This window comes from Vulpes lagopus, chromosome 7 (genome assembly GCF_018345385.1).
Source record: "Vulpes lagopus strain Blue_001 chromosome 7, ASM1834538v1, whole genome shotgun sequence".
NCBI classification, from domain to species: Eukaryota; Metazoa; Chordata; class Mammalia; order Carnivora; family Canidae; genus Vulpes; species Vulpes lagopus.
The window spans coordinates 71,412,434-71,436,257 of NC_054830.1; the positions used below are offsets into that span (position 1 = coordinate 71,412,434).

Below are 23,824 nucleotides of genomic sequence, written 5' to 3' on the forward strand. Positions count from 1 at the left end.
TTCCACTTTTCATGACAAGATCCCTTGTTCAAGCCATGATCATTAATCTGCCTACAGAGAATCGAAGAGTAAGACTTAAGAACATCTTTTTAAGTCTTTAATAACTGATCTTTTTCAATTATTTATACATTTGCGATCCTAAGGATCAGAAACACGAAGCATGGTAAATCCATCAATCCTACAGGCAGCTTTCCCCTTCTGGATCTCAGTGCCTTTCCTTCCAGTGGATGCACTGTTCTTTTACTTATTCCCAAGTCACTCAAGTTCTTAGTGGATAGGACTCATAAATGTGATGTGGGATGGTGGGAAAGCTTTGTTTATTAGTAAGCCAAAATGTTTGGCCAGAAAACCTATGAAGTCTGAAGTCTGGGAACACATGGAAATATTTTTTCAGTATCTGTCAATTCCAATGGAAGAAATTCTTTCACATTTCTCCTGAACAATGGCAATAATGGGGCCGGGGAGGTGTGGAGGAAAAAATAGGAAGAGGAGAACAGCATTTATCAAAGTTTATCATACTAGCTCAGATTATCAGATAAAATATTTTTCCTCCAGCAATGACCCATATATTATCCTTCAGAACATAAGAGCCAATAGCCAAAGAAGATATTTTTAACTGTATGTTGGCAAATTGAACACCAATAAAAAATAAATTTATTATTAAAAAAAGAAGATATTTTTAAAATCATTTTTTGCATGATTTTAGCCAACAACTGACTAACTCAAAATATTTCAAAAATCTTTGTTGCAAATGATCTAAATGGCTACCAGATTTATTTCCATTTCTAATAACAGCATATAAAATTGTTCACTGTGAATGACTATTGTTAAACTTGAAATCCAAACTCCCCTTTCTTCCCTCCTGGTCTTCTAACCAAACACACAGAGGTTACTACATATAATGCAAAGAAAGACATCCTAGCACAAAACCCTGTAAGTGGCTTTCTAGGTAATAAGAATAGCTGGATATTGCAGGTACTGATGTTGCTTATGGTTCTAAGTCAAGAACATCATTAACTGAGACGCCTGGGTGGCTCAGTGGTTGAGCATATGCCTTTGACTCAGGTCATAATCCCGGGGTCTGGGGATGGAGTCCTCTATCAGGCTCCCTGCGAGGAGCCTGCTTCTCCTTCTGCCTATGTCTCTGCCTCTCTCTCTGTGTCTCTCATGAAAAAATAAATAAAATCTTAAAAAAAAAATCATTAACCAAACCAAACAGTTTGGTTCACTCAGTGCTTTATATAAACATAGGTTGTTGACTTTTCTTCCTTCCACTGAGGCAGTAATATTTTATAATTTTTTACTGTGATTCATAATACTTTAAAGCCATCTCATTTCATATCTTATCAATGCTATAGTATTTCATTTGAACATATTCATATTTACATGTGGTATTAGCTCTATGAGTAAAGACATAAGTTTTAGGATCTGAACCTGGCAATCTTCAGCAGGAAGCTTAACATATCTGGGCCCCAGATAACTCACTTATGAAAAACTGATAAATGTAGGCTCATGAGAAACCTGTAATAATTAAATACAATTTAATTTTCAAACAGCAATGTAAACCTTAGAAGAACCAGAATGTATAAGCTACTAATAGCTAGCTACCATCCACTGAGCATCTACCCTATACCAAACAGTAAGTTAGATGAATTACATACATTATCTTAACCAGCAAAGTTGCTATTAGTCCCATTTTAAAGAAAATGAGGTTCAAACAAATTGATTTGAAGTAAGCCAAACAAATCATAAATATATGGAAGAAAGAAACCATTTCTCATTGTTTCTATCAATTAAAATTCCATTTTGTAAAATGTAAAATTACTTAACTAGGAATAGTTTAATATAGTTTCTATATTTTTCAATAAAATAAAAGTAACCTGTGTTATTGCAGAACTTAGATGTTCATCTCTACCTATGATTAATAGTGAACATAAAAAATAACTCTAATACAAACTTCACAAATCTAAGAGCATACAAGTTTAGTGAACTTTTAAAAATTTTATGCCTTATTTTGTTCAATTTTGCTTAATGGCACTTATCACTAAGGCAGTTTATATGCCATGGACACAATATAACAAATACAACTTTTGATTATAAAACTGAAGATAATAATAAAAAAATAGCTCATGGGGTGCCTGGGTGGCTCAGTTGGTTGGGCATCCGACTTGTGGTTTTGGCTCAGGTCATGATCTCAGTGTCCTGGGATCGAGCCCAACATCACGCTCTGCATTCAGCAGGTCTGCTTGAGATTCTCTCTCCCTCAGTCTCTGCCTCTCCCCCCATTTGTGTTCTCTCTCTCTCTCAAATAAATAAATCTTTAAAAACAATAGCTCATAGGCAGACTGTAAGAAACTCTTAACTATAGAAAACTGAGGGTTGAGATAGAGGAGGTGGGTGGGGGATGGGCTAGATGGGTGGTGATATTAAGGAGGGCACTTGTTATGATTAAGCACTGGGTGCTACACATATAAGTGATGAATCACTAAATTCTATTCCTGAAACCAGTATTACACTATATGACAACTGGAATTTAAATAAAAACTTGAAACAAAATGAATGTGTGAATGAATGATATTACTTGAAAAAAAAAATAAACCTTGGGTCAGGTAACATCTTTCCTCAAAAAAAATAAAAAGCCTGTATTTTTTGATCTGTATGTGACATGCACTGCTCCAAAGGTTTTATGTGCATTAATTTGTTTAAGCTTCATAAGTCTACAAGATGGTACTGTTATTCTCCCTTTTATAGATGAGGGCACAGCATTTAGAAGTAATTTACCCAAGATCCCATAGCTAATAAGCAGTATAGATATGGTTTAGTCCTAGGCTGGGGTTTGTGCTTTAAACAACTAAAACTACAATGCATTCCAAAAGAAAGGGTCAAGATAATAGTTATTTATAGGAATTTAACGTATAATTAAGATGGGATTTTTAAGTTAATGATGGAATTAAAAAGGTGATATTGGTACAAATGGTCAACCATTTGGGAAAAAATTTAAGTTAGATATCTAATTCATACCTCATTCTAAAGGAAATTCTATTTAATTAAAAAATGTAAACATGAATAGTATTAGATGAAAATATAGGTGAATATTTCCACAGTCTTGGACCACTTATGACATAAAAACCAGATGCCTTAAGGAAGACAGCTGTCTACCTAGAAATTAAATACAAATGTATTACGGGGGGTTATATCATGAATATAAGGTTAAAAGGCAAATTCATAAATCAGGAAAAATGTTCGATATATGTCTGATAAAGGTATACCATCCTTAAAATTATATAGAACACACCCTCAGAAAAATATGCAGGTAGGAATACAAAGAAGAAAAAAAAAGAAACAGAAAGAACCAGTAAGCATATGGAAAGTTTAGCCCCAGTAGTAATCAAAAAAATGACCTATAATGGAGTTCAATATCTTTTCGGTTTTTGAACATCAAAAACACTAAAAATATTAGGAACAAGGTTCTTGGGGGTAGACTCCCTAGGTTTAAATTCTATCTCCCTCACTTAATAATTATGTGACATAGGGTGCCTGGGTGGCTCAGCTGGTTTAAGCATCTGACTCCTGATTCCAGTTTAGGTCATGATCTCAGGGTTGTGAGACTGAGATTCCATGCCCAGTGTGGAGTCTGCTTAAGATTCTCTCTCTCCCTTTTCTCTGCCTCTCCCCCTACTTGCACTCTCTCTCTCTCTCTCTCAAAAAAAAAAAAAAATGTGACAGTTGACAAATTAAGAAATCTCAACAACAAACCTCAGCTTTTTCTCCAGGAAAACAGAAAGTACAAGATATACTTAATTTAAGAATTAAATGTATGTGCAATGCTTAGCACAGTGCCAAGCCTAGAAGCACACCAAAAGATGTAGCTGCTGTAGCAGACACTGTAGGTAAGTTGACTTGACCCCCACTCTCACACTTCTCCTCTGCAATCTCTATTATATAGGCTGGAAAAGCTAAGTAACAACAACAACAACACTAGTAATAAAACCTTGCTTTCCCAGATTATCTTATATCTGGAAATCTGCAGGCAAATGTCACAAAAGTAGAAGCCTTTTAGAATGCACTATGTCTTCTTCCAGCCTTGTCTAGCACAAGGAAAACGTCAAGAGAATTTGAGAAGCTTTGGACTTAAAGGCAGAAGAGACAAATAATCCTCTATTTGTTTAAGCTACTAGTAGTCAGCCCCAAACATCTCTAACTAATACAGATGCCATTACTGTTGTTACTGTTGCTATTATTCCTACATTTGAAAAGGGGATAGGAAATTAGACACACTACTCATCCTTACGGAATATAACTTTGCGATATGTGACAAAATCTAAAACATACACATTAGACCCAGAAATTCTACTGTAGGACCTTCTCCCGAGCAAGTACTCAGGAGGGGGTTGAAGATGGCACACAAAGACATTCATTGGATAAACAGCCAAGATAGCTGGTAGCCTGCGTACTTGCCAATTATTTCAGAAATAAGTTAGCCTGCAAAGAATGGACAAGCTGTCAGCCCTGCATGTTAGAAATTGGGTGATTCAGGGAGGTAAGTTATCTTCTCTGTTAGAGTTTTGGTTTTCTCATCTGTAAAATGAGATCTAGCAACTCCACATAACAATGCTGCATAATAAACTTGACCTAGTCTTAAAACACTACCATGCATTTATTTTCTCTGTTAGATCCATGGGTCAAGCTGGGCAGCTATGCTTTGATCTGCTTCATACATCTCATCCAGGGCCCAGACTGGAGAAGCAGAATCTACTCAGGGCACATTCTAGTCAGGGTTACACAAAGGGCAAGTCACATCATAACAATCTCTTTGAAATTTCTGCACGTGTCTGTAACATTCCACCAGCCAAAGTAAGTCTCATGGTCGAGTACAACTAGGGCAGAGAAGTATCCTCCCCTAGAGTGGGAGGGAGAAGTACATTGTACTAAAATAAACCAACTGGTATTTTATCAAAATTATTTATTACTGAATTCTTCCTAATAGGGATGATGTGTTTGGAAGAATAATCGTTTTTATATAACTGTAACAGAAAAATTCAATAAACATTACTGAAACTTGGCACTTTGACTAGTGTGTTATTATAATAATATTTAACTGCAATGTTGAATTGCTCACTGCACTTTACAAAGATGAGAATCTCAGTAAGATCTATTTCTAGGAGCTCCTGGGTAGCTCAGTCAGTTAAGTGTCTGCCTTTGGCTCAAGTCATGATCTCAGGGTCCTGGGATCAAAGCCCTTGCTCTGCAGGGAGCCTGCTTCTCCCTCTCCCTTTGCCTACTGCCCCTCCTCCCCCACTTGTGGTCTCTCTCTCTCTGTCAAATAAATGAAATCTTAAAAAAAAAAAAAAAAAGAACTATTTCTGCAAGAATTTGGAAAACTGCAACTAATTCAATTTAATTAACTAAATTTAATTAAGTTTAATTAGAAAAATATACAGTTAAAATGAAGCCTAATGACGAGAAGAGAGAAAAAGATATTACCTTTGCCGATAAATAGTGCTTGTAGTAGTACAACTGAAACAGCAGAAATGCAGAACTTGTCAAAGTTAAAAGCGCCAAAATCACGTTCTTATTGATTCTGCTCATTAGTCTGCGGTGCTCACTTGGTTGTCTTTTGAGAGTAACTCAGTTGATTTCATCTTTTTTGGATAAGAAGATAATCTTGTTTTCTGTAAACAAAAAGGTATTTCTAAAAAAACAAAAACCTATTTTTAATTTTTCACCTCTAATAACCACCACAAAAATAGAGAAAAACATCACCTGAAGTTCTATAGAACATTCTTTGATTTGCTAATTTCCTCCTAAATAATCAGATATGAGACCAAACATGAAAGAACAAAAATATTTATCATGTCATTCTACAAATAACAATTGCAAATACTAAACATGAACTAGATATCTGTAAAATTTGGCCAATGGAGATTTGGGGGCTTCTATAGTTCCTGATTCAGTAGATCTGGCTTCTGAATTTGCATTTCTGACAAGTTGCCAGGCCATGCTGATGCTGCTGAGCATATTAACTACTTCCAAAGAAGAAACTGAGAAAATTTTGTCAGGAAACATCATCTGTATGATAGCTTTTTGTTGTTTTTGTGACCTAGGATATGGTCAGTTTTTATAAATATCCCACATATGTTTTCAGTCTTTTTGCAAATGTAAATAAAGCGTAAAAATAAAAATTTTTGTCCTTCCACCTTTGGTTGCATCTGACAATTAAAGATAAAACATTTAATATAGTTCTACCTCTTTGTACCTAGTCTGCCCTGATTTTGGTTAAACATATATTTAGTTCTTCAAGTGTTCATCTTTATTCCTTTAAATATACCAACACCTCTATTACTTGATGTCTAAACTTTCTGTCCTTTGTTCTCCAGCTGAAAAATAAGAGGAAATCAGTAAATTTATACTCACCCTTTTTTTCCTCCTTCAATCTTGACTTTTATTAATTATTTCTACCTTGTTTCAGTTCTATTATATTCTGTTGCTACAAATCCCACAGTTCTTTTGTTCTTGTTCATATCTTCCCTGCCAAGCCTTTTGCTCTATCATCTCCATTCATCTACTAGATGGCTGATTTTCATCGTCTCACAGTTTATCAAAAAACTTAATAGATATTATTTACCTTGAGTTCTTGCATTGTTGAAATACACTTATCAACTGATAACTGTGCTGAGGTCATACTTTCTTTCCCCTGATGACTTGTATGTAGGCTTTGTACCACTGTCCTATAATGCTAAATATCTCCTTGACAACATCTGATCCTTCCCCCAGTACTCCTCTATAGGTAAACTGACTTTTTTAATGAAATGAGCAGAGAATGCACTCCTTAACTCTGAAATCCAATTTTTAAAAAGTAGGTTGATGTTGACGACTATACAGCTGACCCTTTAACACAGGTTTGAATTACATGGATCCACTTATACATGGATTATTTAAAGTTGTAAATGTACTTTCTCTTCCTTATGATTTTCCTCATAACATTTCTTCTCCAGCTTACTTTATAGTAAAAATACAGCATATAATACATATACAAAATATGTGTTAATCAACTGTTATCAATAAGACTTCTGGTCAATGGTAGGTTAGGTTATTAGCAGTTAAGAATTGGGGGAATCAAAAGTTAACACACAGATTTTTAACTGTATGGGAGGTCAGTGTCCTTAATCTCACAATGTTCAAGGGTTAACGTACACTAGCTTTCCTTCATTACGTGCCTAATCTATAGAACTAAGATTTCCTTTTTAGCAGTTTAAGTTATATGTTTGAGTATTTTTCTGCTTTCATGCTGAATTCTCTATTTCCAGGATACAATGAGCATTTGTTTCATCTCCTTTCATTCTCATTTTACTTTGTTCAATTTTCAAAAGTCCATCAACATGCCCTTTACTGACTTTTCAACAATGTTAATTCTCCTTTTTTGCTTTCAATATGGTCTTTTATTTCTGATTTTCTTTTTCTTTCTTTTCTTGAGTTCCACCAGAATATGATTTATCACATCCTGTTGTCTTACTATTTCTCCCTAGTCAATTAACTTTCTTTATTATTTTAAAGAAGTGATTATTTCATTAAATTTGTTAGGCCAATACAGTTTTCTCATGGGTCCTTTGTCACTTGTTTTTCCCTGTTCATTTTTTCCTTTTTTCTTGCAGCACTTTTGTGTAGATACTGTGCCCATTTCCGTTTTATTATTTACCTGTAGATGATGTGAACTCTATTCGGACTAATTATTTGGAGGGGACTATGGAAGGAAGAAGTAGGCTGTGTTCTGGTCTAGAAGGTAGTCTCTGATATACAAGAACACATTTTATGACAGTGTTCTGAGCATGTGTGTGTGACAAAAACAGGCAAAGAGAATGTGTCTTGAGAACAAGTGAAAGTTGTTTGGCCATGACTTCTTGCCTTACCAAGAAAGTACTTCCTGCAAGATGGTGGGTATGTCTGTGTGTTTTCTCATTTGCTCTTCCTTTCCTGCTAGTTCATGCAGCCAAACAATCCGAGGAAACTCCCGCTGCCTTCCTATACACCTGGATCCCCCTGTAAACAGATGATCTCTCTCATATCACTCTACAAACTGTATCTGAGATCTCTTCCAATTAGCATCCTCTTTTAACCTCTTCCTGCTTACATTTGCAACCATTTCTCAAATATTTTGATTTGGGGTCTTAGGATTTCTGGTCTCATCAAAGATACAATCTCTGTTTCTCATTTCCCTTGTAATTTCAGGGTAATTTCAGATAGAAGAGGGTACAAATGTCTCTACTCTGCCATCCTGAAAATCAAAAGTCTTGGTTTACAGTTTTAAAACAATACAAATGAGCTTCCAGAGCTGAAGCCTACATGAAGCAAATACAATATTATATAAAGTCAACAAACTACTTAAGAGAAATAATGCTAAACATAATAGGAATAATTCACTTGATTTACAGATAATGTGTAGAGTAAAAACTGAGTAAATCATGATCATGTTCTGTTTTCTTATTAAACTGTAAAAACTAGCAACATACATAAAATAACATTGATGATGACACTAGTTTTTGCTATCAGCTAAAATCTGCTAAAATAAAACAAATACTCTGATAAGGGTAGCTTGTAAGAGAACAAGGAGAATTTCCTTCATTTTCAGTTTTTCAGCTCAGTTTCTTGTAGTTATATTAAATAGTGTTTCAACATATTATATACTGATTCCCATGTACTTTTCTAAAGTGGCATTCAGAGTGTGCCGTAACTGAGCCTCTTCTATGCCCAAATTAATAAATAGAGAGAAAGCATAAAAGGCCTATATAAACCACTACAGAGACCCAAAATAAGGTCCAAATTATTATCTTGTTCTCTTCTTGGACAGGTCTCTAATCTGCAATCAATTCTTACATAGAATAAACCTCCAACACATATAATCAATCGCTTAACTCTACTATTATCAAGATGATATCCAATTAACTTTATTTCATTATTTTCTATAAATGCCAAGGCAATTTCGATTGCAAAGAAGGAGTTTTTGCCTGTCAAAGCATTCCTTTTTGCTAGCACAATCTCTTAATTAGGAATGTAGTTACCATTTTAAAATGAAAAATGTGATACTTAAAAAAAAGAGGCGCTAAGGGTTATTCATTTTATCTCTGGTATCAATTCCCTCTTCTTTCTTCATAGTCATTCTAATTTAGACTCTAATTGTGCCTAATGTCCTAATTTTAACTAAAGCTTTCGACCTGCCCATAATCTCACCCACAGAGTGATATACCAAATTGCTGACAGATGAATCAAGTTATGCCATGATAAAAAAATTTTCAATGGTTCTCTTCCACCTACAAATAAAGTTCCAATGCCATACAATGGCCCTCAAGAGTATTCACAATCTGACTGAACACAGGCAAATTCTGTAGACTTCTCTCACTTCACACACTCTGAGATTTCTGCCCAAGAATCCTGGAATACACACACTTTTCTGCCTCTGCTTTTGCTCATTCCCTCTTTTGTGAAATGCTCTCATCCATTTCCATAAAACTAGCTCTACACTTCTTTTCATAACTCCTCTCAAGTAACCCTTGCATAAAGTCTTTCATGGTCTTCCAAATCAAAATTAATTTCTCCTACACCAAAACTCCTAGTTTTACTTTCCAGCTGGGAACATTTACTGTCTACCTTACAAGCAGAGGCCACAAAAATGCTAAGCACTGGACATAAAATGATAAATAAGATACAGTTTCCTATTTTCTAAGGGTTTAGAGATGAGTAAGAGTTTTCAAAAGAATGGTGATGTTGATGGTGATGAAAAATGTGATGTACCTAAAAAATAGCATGGGAAGTTTTTTCCCAAATCAAAGAAATGCTACTCCTTACCATCCCCACATCTAGTTTGTGATAGACTCTATCAGAGGAAAATATGAGGGAAATGTAAATGGTGTAACTGCTATGAAGGAGTAAGCACAAGTTATCATGGCAGCACAAGGAGAGGCTTTTCTAACTTTCCACTATGAATTATACTTATTAGTACATATGAATCATTCCCCTACCAGCCTAAAACTGGCTGAATTAATATCAAGAAATAACAAGTATACTAAAATAATGCTAAAGAACACACAAAATTATTTAAAATTTTTTTTATTTTAAGAAGTTTTGCAGGAACTTTTATGTTAAAGCAAAATATGAAAAAGTGATTTTTTTTTAAAGAATTTAAAGCTCAGGGGTGCCTGGGTGGCTCAGTCAGTTAAGTTTCTGCCTTTGGCTCTCAGGTCATGATCCTGGAGCCCTGGGATCAAGTGTCACATCAGGCTCCCTGCTCAGCGGGGAGTCTGCTTCTCCCTCCGTTCCTTACCTTACCTGTGCGCTCTCTCTCTCTCTCAAATAAGTAAATAAAACCTTAAAAAAAAAAAGAAAGAATTTAAAGCCCATACTTTGTTCCAACTCCTTAACAAGAAACTTTTAAAAATAATGTATGGAGAAATATGGCATAGAAAATAAAAATATTCTTCATGTATATGTCTTCTTATATGTGGCATTTTAGCGATCATAATAAAAGTTCTGGGGAGGACAGGTAATGTATTTTCTTTTTTCGAAGATTTTATTTATTTATTCATGAGAGACACAGGGAGAGAGAGAGAAGCAGGCTCCATGCAGGGAGCCCGATGTGGGACTCAATTCCGGGACTCCAGGATCATGTCCTAGGCCAAGGGCAGGCGCTAAACTGCTGAGCCACCCAGGCGTTCCAAAGTTATGTATTTTCTTAGGTAAAGCTTCCTAAAAAACACAATATGTCTATTGAAAAAGAGAACAAGTATTGCAGAGATAATAAAATGAAGGGAAAATAAAAGGAAAAAAGCAAACCTTTCCAGAAAAATAATAATGCAGATATAAGGGGAGTTATAAGGTTTAAGTAACTCAAGTATCTTCAAGTTCTAATGTAAATGTGAGAAATATACGTATGGCGTATTACAGCACAGAATTCATCTCAGATGACACGGAAACCTGCCATCACCGGTACCGTAAACTGACATTTGGCAATGAAGAAGAAAGGACTGGGCAGATCTGTCTCCCAACTGAACCTTTAATGGATTATGGGTGTCAGAGCCATCAGTCCTCTCAGTCTTTGGGCCTGGGATAACCAAAGCCCAAGACTAGTCACGTCTAGTCAAGAACAAACACATTCTTATATCCTTTATTATCAATTTCACTATGTGTCAAGACATGAAAAAGGTTGGAAAAAACTGGTGGTAGATCAAAGTCATACACAAATACGAAGGGAAAATATGTGCAGGATGGGAAGTTCACAGCAAGTTCTCAGGCTTGCTCTACAGCCAAGATCAGCAGTCCATATTCTTTTGGCTTCCCATTTGCCTGTTTAATATAATTTGTTCTTTGGAGGTAATGGCAATGAAAGACTTTGGCACCTGGCTTACCTGACATCCCATGACCACCACCATCACTCCTTTAAGAATCATCTGAGAAAGGATCTGAATGTCTAATTGCCTTTTTTATTCCACTTTCCCATACTCCTGCCTTCTGGACCACCTCTCTTGACATCAGAACTCTGACAAGAAATGACCAGGCCTGACCACCTAAATTAGGTTCCTAAGATGATGTGTGCCAGCCCGTTCCCTTCAACGCTGCTAGGTCCCAACTTATTCAGGGACGTTAGAGAGGGAGAGGAAGAGGGAGGCATGGGTGGTATGAATTAGACAGAACTGAAATTCAAATATGGCTTGCACTGCAAAATAAAACAGGAGGCTAACCTACAAGGAGGGCAGTGTAATTAGGCAAAGGTACAATTAGAGAGGTATGGTAGCATTTTAGAAAGCACAAAGAGAAAATGCTTCTGCAAATGTATTCAAGGTTAAGGCATGAAGGGCACCTGGGTAGCTCAGTGGTTGAGCATCTGCCTTCGGCTCAGGTCATGATCCTGGGATCCTAGGATGGAGCTTTCTTGTCCCTCTGCCTATGTCTCTGTCTCTCTGTGTCTCTCATAAATAAATAAAATCTTAAAAAAAAAAGACATTTAAAAAATCTACATTTCCAGTTGCTATGAGCAAAAAAAAAAAGGCACACTAGCAATAAATGCTACCCATCTTCCCTAAATACTACTGGTCTTTCATGTTATTCATTTCCTTCCTTTTCATAATTAACTTGAGAGTTAAGAATAGCCTGGAAGTTAAGGTTAGATTGCCTGGGGTTAAGAATTCTCTGTTTACCACTCATTCACTTCTTAACCCTTTGCAATATAACCTCTACCTCAACATGCTGACAAAATTGAGATAAAGAAAAACAAAAAAACAAAAAACAAAAAACAAAAAAACTGGTCTCTCCATTTGATGCTCCAGAAAGACTGCAAATACGTAGTGACTCATTTCTGAGTAACTATGGAACGATGAGGTCCTGCAAAGTGTCTGAAATGACAGACCCAGATAAGAAAGTCTAGCTAAGAAACGAAGTGAGGACAGGAGGGGACTGATATTACAAGGGCAAAGTAAAGGGGTAAAGGAAGTTGTGTTGTCCAATATGCCTAGAATTGTCTGCTGGCTATAAAATCTAGATGAAGTTCTCTTTACATTCTCTTGCTCTTAATCATTTTATTAGATACACTTGCCATAAGCTATTGGCTTAGTACTACTTATAAATATTCCAGCTGAGGGGATCCCTGGGTGGCGCAGCGGTTTGGCGCCTGCCTTTGGCCCAGGGCGCGATCCTGGAGACCCGGGATCGAATCCCACGTCGGGCTCCCGGTGCATGGAGCCTGCTTCTCCCTCTGCCTGTGTCTCTGCCTCTCTCTCTCTCTCTGTGACTATCATAAATAAATAAAAAAAAAAAAAAAAAAAAGTTTAAAAAAATAAATAAATAAATATTCCAGCTGACTGCTAGATAAGTCTTCTTGAACATTCCATTAGCATCTAAACAAATCATGGTCCGCCTTCACCCTAGATTTCTTCCATGACTTGACCATTATATTCCGTTAATAGTATACCTATATTCTCCATTTTTTATGTTCAAAACAAAATAGTTTTGTGGTTCTAACTCTATATCTAATGAGTCAAACTGTGTATATTCTTCTCAGTGCCTCTAAAAGCTGCCATTTCTCTTCCATTTGCAGTATAATTAACCTAATTTAAAGGTCTTATTACCTCTGCCTAGAGAGAAAGCCTCCTACATGAATATCCTACTACCAACTGGTAGTAGAATATCCCACAGTACTCCATTCCAAATATTTCCTCAAAATACCCATCTTAGGGGTCAAAGTCAAATTTATATCAAGTGTACCTCTTTGTATCACTTTCTCTACATTAAGACCTTCTATGGCTTATTTCATACCTTTTTTTTTTTTTTTTTAAGATTTTACTTATTCCTGAGAGACACACACACACAGAGAGGCGGAGATGTAGTCAGAGGGAGAAGCAGGCTCCATGCAGAGAGCCCGATGTGGAACTGGACCCGGACCTGGATCCTGGGACTCCAGAATCACTCCCTGGGCCGGAGGCAGGCGCCAAACCGCGGAGCCACCCAGGGATCTCCATTGTACTATTCTTTATGTAAATCCACTGATACAGTACTGTCTTACCTAGGTGCCTTTGCCTATGCTATTCCTTCTATCTACAATGCTTTCTTCCCCCACCTCCCTGCCCCTCTTGCTGCCTATCAAGTACCGAAAACAGACTGCTGTCTTCAAATCCTGCTCTGCCACTTGCAACTTGTAGGACTTTGGCCAGGTTACTTAATGTCTCTATGCCCCCATCTTCGAAGTGGATTTATAAATTGTACTTGACTCACAAGGCTCTTCTGAGGATTGAACAAATTAATGCATGTAAAGCACTGAATAGCACCTAGAACAGAGTATACAGTAATGCTAGCAATAATTAATAAGTCATTTTAAAGGTCTACTAATAATTCCCACCACTCTCACATAATTAAAGTCTCCCTCCCTTATATTCCCACAGCACTGTACATCTGTACTATTCCTTCAGTTAGTCTTAAATTACAGTTCCTTGAGACAAGAGGCTATTACGCATCTTTCTTTATCCCACGGTATTCCGAATTCCAAATTCTTTCACAGAATTTAAGCACAGTCTTAAAAAGCAACTTTTTATAGGAGAGCTCTGTGTGGCTAGAAGAGTACAAAAGAATTTGAGATGAGCTGTGAATGCAAGCATCTGCAGGTGAAGAGTGATAGCCAGAGTTTATGTCACACAGGTGGGCTGGGTTTGCTACTTCATTCATTTATTCCTTCATTAACTTCACAAATATTGCTGAGTCCTCTGCACTAGACACTGGGCCAGCTGCTAGCAGTTCCGTGTCACAACACTATAGGGTATGTATAACCACAGAAGATTATGGTTATTTTTAAAGCAGCAGAAACTTGATGAACCGAGGATTTCTTTTGACCCAAACATTAATTATATAAGCTATTCCTTGAGGTCATTTAAGAGCTACCTTAGTTAGCATACACTCCACGGTAAGAACACTGTTTGTCTTTGGGTTGGGTGGAGTGAAGGTATTTTTTTTCTATTTATCCTACGTGAACATCAACTGATTTCAAATATTTTTTTAAATTTTTAAAAAAAACTTCAAAAAGTCTAAATCAATTTTTTTTTAAATTTATTTATTCATGAAAGATGCAGAGAGAGAGAGAGGCAGAGACACAGGCAGAGAGAGAAGCAGACACCAGGCAGGGAGCCGGATGTGGGACTCGATCCCAGGACTCCAGGATCACGCCCCGGGTTGAAGGCAGACGCCCAACCGCTAAGCCACTGAGGCGTCCCTCTGAATCAATTTAAAAATACTCATTTACTACAGCTCACACATGCTATAAGCTTTGATTATGTTAATATCTTCCTATTTTTTGGGTAACAGAATGGTATTAAACCACAATATTTTTAACTGAGCAGTCTTCCCCTCAAGAATGCAAGTTCTTAACTGCTTGGTTGATGCTTGGGTACTGTACCTAGTAAAACTATATGGCTAACAGAATAAAACACAGGGCTCAGAATGTATCAAATATTAAGACAATATATAAAGTATGAACACATGTACACATATAAAACCTGGATGGATATTCACCAAAATATCAATAATGTCTAGGTGGGGAAAGTGGAATGCTTTTTTACATTGTTCTTTATACTTTTCTGTACTGTCCCAGTATTGTTATAATGATCATAACCTTATTTTCATAAAGGCATTGAAATTATTAATAAAAACAGATGATGGGTAGTAGTGGTTTAATAGCTGCCACATTTGCTAGACAGGATCTAGATCATTGCTACTTAAAAGGATGGTCCTGAGACCAGCAATATCAGCATCGCCTTGAGTTTGTCAAAAAATAACACAACGACTCTACTATAGACCTACTGATTTAGAATCCGCACTTTAACAAAATCCTCAGGTGATTTCCTATGTATGTTAAAATTCCCCTAACTCTGGGAAACGAACAAGGGGCAGTGGAAGGGGAGGTGGGCGGGGGGTTGGGGTGACTGGGTGACGGGCCCGGAGGAGGGCACTTGGGGGGATGAGCACTGGGTGTTATGCTGTATGTTGGCAAATTGAACTCCCAATTAAAAAAAAAAATTAAATAAATTTGAAAAGCACTGACCTAGAAGCTAAGGCCCTTAGATGCAGCAATAATCAGAACAATATCTACCTTGTTCATCTTAGCACCTAGCAGTGCCTGAAACGCATCTATACTTGTTGAATAAGCAAACATGTAAATGTTATTATTTCTGAGCAATTAGAAAGGCAGGAAAAAATTACATTTATTTGAATTATTTTCCGCCAGGGTTCCTAGAAACGGGTGTTTAGTATCTGCTGCAAATGCCATTAAATTATTATGATAACAATGTTGACCTCAACAATTTATTATGAGTGACTACATGTAATCTTTTAAGAGACCTTGCTCACCGCTCAGGGCCAGACGTCTCCTTCAATCACTTCTCCAGCCTCCCACCCGCGGGCACATCCTCTAGTCACTCTAAAAATCTATCCTTCGGGGGATCCCTCGGTGGCTCAGCGGTTTGGCGCCTGCCTTTGGCCAGGGGCGTGACCCCGGGGTCCCGGGATCGAGTCCCGCGTCGGGTTCCTGGCATGGGGCCTGCTTCTCTCTCTGTGTCTCCGCCTCTCTCTCTCTCTCTCTCTCTCTCTCTGTCTTTCATGAATAAATAAGTAAATCTTAAAAAAAAAATGTATTCCTCAAAGCAAATTTATTTCAAGATCTTTAACTACCGCCCTCTGAGAGACAACTTACTATTTGAGTTCCCAATGTACGCGCTCCATCTGCCTGTATTTCCAAGTCTACTTCCTACGCCTCAAATTCAGCAAATTCGAGATTAACAATTTTATTCTCCATCAACTCTCTCCCTCACCCATGTCAGAAGAGAAGGCTGCTCCCCACTCCTAGGCTCCTGTTGAACCCACCGGGAAAGCTTCAGGATGAGAGAGAGAGATGGTTAACCGAGTCGTCCCTCCCTCCCACGGCCCGAGCAAGCGCCCGCGCTGCGGGAGGCGTCGAGGTCCCCGCCCCCCCGCCCCCCCCCGCCTCTCCAGCCTCGGCCCTACACGCCCGCGGGCTGCCCCAGGCCGGCGCTCTCCGCGCGTCCGCGTCCTCGCACCCGCCGCCCCACGGCCCGCCGCGCTCGCCGCCGCTCACCCCCCAGCGCCGGTGCTCCCGCCAATCCCGAGACGGCCCTCACGACCCTGCTCCGACGTCGCCACCCCGAGCAAAGTCCTACGAGCGCCTCGGTCGCCCCCCCAAACCGCGCCTGTCCCAGGACGCGGCTCTTCCTCGCGGACCCGCCCAGGGGCGTGGGAGGGGCTGTCCCGGCGAGCGGCCTCACTCAGCGCCGCCCCGCCCGCCCCGAGCGCGCTCAGCCCGCGGCCCGCCCCGGCCGCTGCGGGGAAGCAGGTGCCCGGAAAGCTGGGGATGCACCGGGAGCGCATCCGACCGGCCAGCGACGACGTCTGAAGGCGCACCCCCACCCCCCCGCGGCCCCGCGGCGTCTCCCACACCTTACCTCACCCAACAGCGGCGGCAACTGCGCTTTACGGCGTTCCCAGCAACCGCTGCAAAAGGTGCCGTCAAGCGCAGAGCCGTGGCTCCTCCGGTGTCGTCGGGGACCACCGCGCGGCACTGCCCCGGGCGTCTGCGCGTCCGCAGCTCCGGCCGCTGCTTCCCCGACCCCTGACGCTCTCCTGCCTGTTGCCATCTCATCGCTTGGCAAGCTGAGGCGACGTGAGGCTTGGAGCTGGAGCAAGGACCGCAGAGGCCCAGCCGAGCTGTGCTTCTAAGAGTGTGAGCTTGCAGGATGCTGAAGATGCAGATTTCAGATAAAACGAGGAGGTGGTGTGTGTGTGTGTGTGTGTGTGTGTGTGTGTGTTTTAATAGCGCGTGTGCTATGCAAAGGGATTCAGAGTAACTCCCTGAATTCTGGTCTGGGGACCATCCATCAAGTGAGACGGGGATGTAGTGGGAAATAGTCTGTTCTTGCTCAGGAGGTGGAGATGCAGGACTTCCAAGCTCCAGGGGGAAGTACACACGCATACAGTTCCGGCTCTGGTTTTCTTTCTTTTTTTTTTTTTTAATATTTTATTTATTTATTCATGAGACACACACAGAGAAGGGAGGGGGCGGGCAGAGAGAGGCGGAGACACAGGCAGAGGGAGTAGCAGGCTCCGTGCAGGGAGCCGGACGTGGGACTCATCCTGGGACCCCGGGATCACGCCCTGGGCTGAAGGCGGCGCTAAGCCGCTGAGCCACCCGGGCTGCCCCCGGCCCTGGTTTTCTTAACTTCACAGTGAAATCCAAAGGATTGGTAAGAATCAGATATGTAGAGCCTGATAAGTCCTTCAGTGACAGGAATTCTCTACCCCTGGAGATCCAGCTCGCGGTCCCGCAGGGCTTGGTGTACTGAGCCATCAGCTTCACCATCCTGCTGCCTCCTGCTGCCGGTGCCGGTGCCCAAGATTCTGTTTTTAAGTGATCTTTACACCCAACATAGGGCTTAAGCTCACAAACCCAAGATCAAGAGTCCTACTCTACCAACTGAGCCAGCCAGGTGCCCCGATTTTGAATTTTTATATAAAGTGTGAGGTTTAGACTGAAGTTATTATTTTTTTGCATATGAATGTCTACTTGCTCTAGCACTATTTGTTTTATTCTCTAAAGTTTTAATTCAATTTTTTTTAGTCAAGCAGAAATAACTTTTATTTTTTTTTTAAATTAATTTTTATTAGTGTTCAATTTACCAACATACAGAGAAACACCCAGTGCTAAAATATTGACAATATCATTCTATAATTTAGAAAGGCAAAGGAATATGAATAGCCAAAACAATTTTAAGGTAAAATAACAAAGTTGGAGAATTTACAGTCTGTTTCAAGACTTACTTTATATAAAGCTACAAGAATCAAGACAGTATTGATGAAAGGATAGGTATATAGGTAAATAGATAATGGATGGATAGATGATAGATAGATAGATGATAGGTAGATCAACAGAAGAAAAAAGGAGTCTAGAAATAGACCCATGCAAATATGGCCAATTGATTATATTTTTAACTAATGGATTTCATTTCTTAGAGAAGTTTTAGGCTTGCAGAAAAATTGAACTGAAAGTACAGAGTTCCCATATACTCATTCTCTCCTCACCCCAGTTTCTCCCAGTATTAGTGTCTTTCATTAGTGTGTTACATTTGTTACAACTGATAAACTGATACTGATACATTATCATTAACTAAAGTCCAGAGCTTGGGTGCATTTGGTGGGATGAGCACTGGGTGTTATGCTATATGTTGAGAAAATTGAACTCCAATATAAAAAAAAAGTCCAGAGCTTACAGTAGGGTTCACTCTTTGTGTTGTAAAATTCTATGGGTTTTGTGAAAGGCATAATATGTACTCGTCATTATAGTATCATGCGAAATAGTTTCACTGCCCTCAAAATCCCATGTTCCACTATTCATAACCTCCCCCATCTTCTCAACCCTTGGCAACTATTGATCTTTTTATTGTTGCTATATTTTTGCCTTATCTAGAATGTCAAATAATTGGAATCATACACTATGTAGCCTTTCCAGATGGGTTTTTTTCACTTAACAATATGCATTTAAGTTTCCTCCATATAGCACTGGGTGTCATGCTATATGTTGGCAAATCAAACTCCAATAAAAAAAATATACAAAAAAAAAAAAGAATCAGATATGTATCGATTTTGACGTCAATTTTGTATAAAGCACTAAATACTGTAAATTTTGTTTATGCAAAGATTACTATTATCAGTCCATCGTAAAAACTAAAAATACTTTTATATATCTGAGTTTTCTAAACTCTGTTTTTTGGAACATCATATAATGGGTTTTTTTTTTTTTTTACTCCCCGCATTTCCTATTATACCAGTTTCTTATTTTTCCTTTTAGAAATTTTCCGTGTACATACAAACTTATTTTGTCCAAGTCCTCTTATTACTTAAGAACTAGTTCTGTAAAAAAAAAAAAAAAAAAAAAAAGAAGAACTAGTTCTGTATACTTAGAACTAGTAGTTGGTAGATTCATAAAAAAGAGAACACCCAAAGGAAGGAAGTTATCAAAGGTTAAAGGGATCACTGGACACGAGTGCTAACTTGGCAGACCTAAGATGGGAAAATGTGAGCATCAAAATGAGTAATTTATTGACTGAAACACTACAGATAAAAATTCTTGACTTTATAATTTCTTAAAAATGAGAAGCACACTAGTCATAACTGAAGATTGCCAGGGCACCAAATCTCTATTGTAAAACTTGATGAAGGAAAAACATCAAGCATTTTATCCTTTCTTCCATGAACTGTTAGCCAACATGCTAATTAGAATTCTAGCTAATAAATGAATTAAAGAACAATTACCATTTTGCTACTCCTGATGAAATATGGAACATTTATCAATAGATGTTAAAATTTAGGTGAAATGTTGATGAGGAACTTTTTAACTTTATATTATTTTTTTGATGGGGAACTTATTAATAAGTGGATTAGGCTGACACCACCTGAACCCACCCCGCTGATCAATCTTATGATTGATCTGGGGTGAGACACTGTGTATGCCATGATGTGATGCAGCAGAAAGTACACACCACCACTTGCAAAGGATTCTTGCCTAAAAATTGAAGCTGCACTTACTTAATCAAAACTCTAGATTTAACAAAGGGTATGTAGAGAAGCAATCAGCCAAATTCAGAATGTATGATATTCTAAGAGGTAAAGGCCCCAGTATATCAATGGAATTTAAAGAGGAGGGAGGGAGAGAACTACCACAAAATCAGAGACCTAAAACCAAAGGCAGTGTGTAGACCTTGCCTGTATCCTGATTTGAAGAAAACAACCATAAAAAGACATTTTGAGGGGCGCCTGGGTGGCTCAGTTGGATGAGCGTGAGACTTTTGATTTAGGCTCAGGTGATGATCTCAGCATTGTGGGACTGAGCCTGTATCAGGCTCCCTGTTTAGTGTAGAGTCTGCTTGAGATCCTCTCCCTCTGCCTCTGAATGCATGCCCTCACTCTTAAAAAAAAATAAATCTTGAGACAAAATTTTTATATGAACAGAGCCATTAGATTATATTAAGGAAGTGCTGTTAATTTTGCTAAGAATGTTAACACAATGTGGCTGTGTTTAAAAGACTAAGTCATCATCGACGCATACTGCAATGCTTATAGGCGAAATTTTAAAAACCTTTTTAAAAGATGATACAGACATGGCAAAATTTTAGTAACTGATAAATCTGTGATGAGCATAAAGTGCTCATTAATAGCCTCTACCTCTGTATATTTGAAAGCTATCATAAAAATGAACAAGAAAAGGGAAAAATTATCATCAGGTTCTTAGAAGTAAATACTTTTCAAATACATAACAAATCTTTTTCCATATAGACCTAAAAAACAAAAAACAGCAGTTAAAGCGAGGATTACATTGGCAATCTTTTGAGCGAAGATCTTTTAAAATACACATCAACTGATTGGAGCTTCTCACTATTTCTCCCACGTAAACTAAAGGCACAATGCATCATCTACTATTCCTACTTTATTTTTTTTAAGTGGACCAAGAACTTAAACAAGTGAAGCAATCAAGTCAAAGAGCCTATATTTTTGAGATTTTGTTTTTGCAGTCCTTCCCTATCATTTACAATTACCTTGGACACGACTGTCTTGTCAGTGACTTATTTTTTTAGCTATGTTTAAGGTTTCCCTCAACTTAGAATTTTTCATATTCGTGTATCATTGGTTTAGGTCATATTTAAATTCTATAATTAAAATGACTGACAGTGTAACAGGGTTTGGGAACAAACAGCTAACAGGATGTAAACACAACTCAACTGGTGGAAGCAGTACTTCTCTAGCATACCAGAGAAGCCCAGTCAGTATGCTTTAACTTGGTCAGCCAATCCAGTTGGACAAAGGGTACAAGAATGGGTAAAAGCAGTCTCTATTATAGGCAAAGATGTATCTTTCTATTAAAAGATTTAAAGAGAGTGCACATGTGCACGTGAGGAGGTTGGGGAAGAGAATCTCAAGCTGACTCCCTGAACTCAGAGCTCAACTTGGGGCTCAATTCCATGACCCTGAGATCATGACTGGAGCTGAAATCAAGAGTTGGACGCTTAACTGAGCCACTCAGGCGCCCCAGAGATCTTTTAAAAATTACTCAGATGTAGGTAGGGGTGCCTGGGAGCTCAGTCAGTTGAGCATTTGTTTTTAACTCAGATCATGATCTTGGGGTCCTGGGATCAAGTCCCACATCTGCCTCCCTGTTCACTGGGATTCGGCTTGTCTGCTGTACCTCTCCTCACTCGTGCTCTAATTAATGAAAAAAAAATATTAAAAAAAATATTTTAGGGGCACTTGGGTGGTTCAGTTGGTTAAGCATCTGCTTTTAGCTCAAGTCATGATCCCAGGGTCCTGGGATCAAGCACTGCATCGAGCTCTTTGCTCAGTGGGAAGCCGGCTTCTCCCTTTCCCTCTGCCTGCTGCTCCTCCTGTTTGTGCTTGCTCTCCCTGTCAAACTAATAAATATTTTAAAAAGTCTTTTAAAAACATTACTCTGTCACTTGCCATCAGGGAAATACAAATCAAAACCACAATGAGATACCACCTCACACCAGTGAGAATGGGGAAAATTAACAAGGCAGGAAACAACAAATGTTGGAGAGGATGCGGAGAAAAGGGAACCCTCTTACACTGTTGGTGGGAATGTGAACTGGTGCAAGCCACTCTGGAAAACTGTGTGGAGGTTCCTCAAAGAGTTAAAAATAGACCTGCCCTACGACCCAGCAATTGCACTGTTGGGGATTTACCCCAAAGATTCAGATGCAATGAAACGTCGGGACACCTGCACCCCGATGTTTCTATCAGCAATGGCCACAATAGCCAAACTGTGGAAGGAGCCTCGGTGTCCATCGAAAGATGAATGGATAAAGAAGCTGTGATTTATGTATACAATGGAATATTACTCAGCAATTAGAAACGACAAATACCCACCATTTGCTTCCACGTGGATGGAACTGGAGGGTATTATGCTGAGTGAAATAAGTCAATCGGAGAAGGACAAACAGTGTATGTTCTCATTCATTTGGGGAATATAAATAATAGTGAAAGGGAATATAAAGGAAGGGAAAAGAAATGTTGGGAAATATCAGGAAGGGAGACAGAACATAAAGACTCCTAACTCGGGGAAACGAACTAGGGGTGGTGGAAGGGGAGGAGGGCGGGTGTTGGAGGGGAATGGGTGACGGACAGAGGTGGACACTTGACGGGATGAGCACTGGGTGTTTTTCTGTATGTTGGTAAATTGAACACCAATAAAAATTAATTAAAAAAAATAAAAAAAATAAAAACATTACTCTGCTATGGGATTACATCTTGGCCCACCCTAACATTCTGGGTCCTGGGGCAAGAGTACAAATGGAGACTAACTCTGACATATTTTAAGTACTAAGTAAAGAACCATCAAATAAGTATGTATCCTCTACCTTGGCAAATATTCCTTCTCAAAAACAGAAATTTAGGATCAAATTTGGAATTCTCAGACATATACTGTAAAGTGTGAGCACAACTAGGTTGGCCTGTTCTCACAAGGCCCTGGTCTGTCTCCTTTTATTTCTAGTCTCAGCTTACCACAAGAGTCCTGGTATGCATGCACGTGGACACCCTGGTCTGATATCTAAGCCCCATCCATCATGAACTGCCACTCCTTTAAGTGTTATATAAATATATATAAAAATATATATATTTTATATATATATTTATGTATATATTTTATATATATATTTATATATATTATATATATATTTATATATATTATATATATATATATATATATAAACTGTAGCACAGTCTGTCTTCAGGATGATTTCACAAAGAGGCCTGCATCTGTTCTGGAATCAAGCTTTTGGGCTGGTCGGGCAGGGAATTACAGCCAGGGGTTCTGGCTGTCTGATGCATAGTGGATAGGGGAACATGAATTTCCAAGTGGGTGCAATCCTTTGGGTTCTTCTTCATTCCGTGAAGAGGCACAGCCAGTGTAAGGATCAGGGCAGGGATCTCTCTTGCCCAAGTCTAGGTGCACATATACCCCCATGTGTCACACCATACATACTGTTAGACTTGCTCTTTCCATTTCATGAGTACCCTTCCATTAGTAGCATATTCTGGAACAGGTGTGTAGGGTTACTTGGAAGCACCATATTCTAATCATTGTGGTGACCTTGTGCAAAAGGGGCATAAACATACTACTAATCCCATGCAGTGTAAATGTAAAATACGGTTTAATAAGGGAAACACTTGGGACAGAAGTAGAGTGCACTCGATTTCCTGAGTTCTTATCCCACAG

The 23,824-nt window shown here is 38.8% G+C and overlaps 1 protein-coding gene across 11 annotated transcripts in view; it reads right to left on the reverse strand.

Moving 5' to 3' along the window:
- FKTN (fukutin) overlaps positions 1-18,014 on the reverse strand; it is a 73,353-nt gene extending 55,339 nt beyond the window's left edge. For 3 of the 11 annotated variants that reach the window (XR_005988985.1, XR_005988986.1, XR_005988984.1), the window contains exons 1-2: positions 16,220-16,515; positions 5,485-5,692 (exon numbers count right to left, since the gene is read on the reverse strand). Coding sequence is in view for 8 of the 11 variants with exons in the window: in XM_041762873.1 (XP_041618807.1) it covers positions 5,485-5,589 (105 nt within the window). In the remaining 3 variants the exon portion in view is untranslated. The other 8 variants (XM_041762873.1, XM_041762870.1, XM_041762876.1 and 5 more) reach the window with 8 other exon arrangements.
- Positions 18,015-23,824: the final 5,810 nt, after the last annotated feature.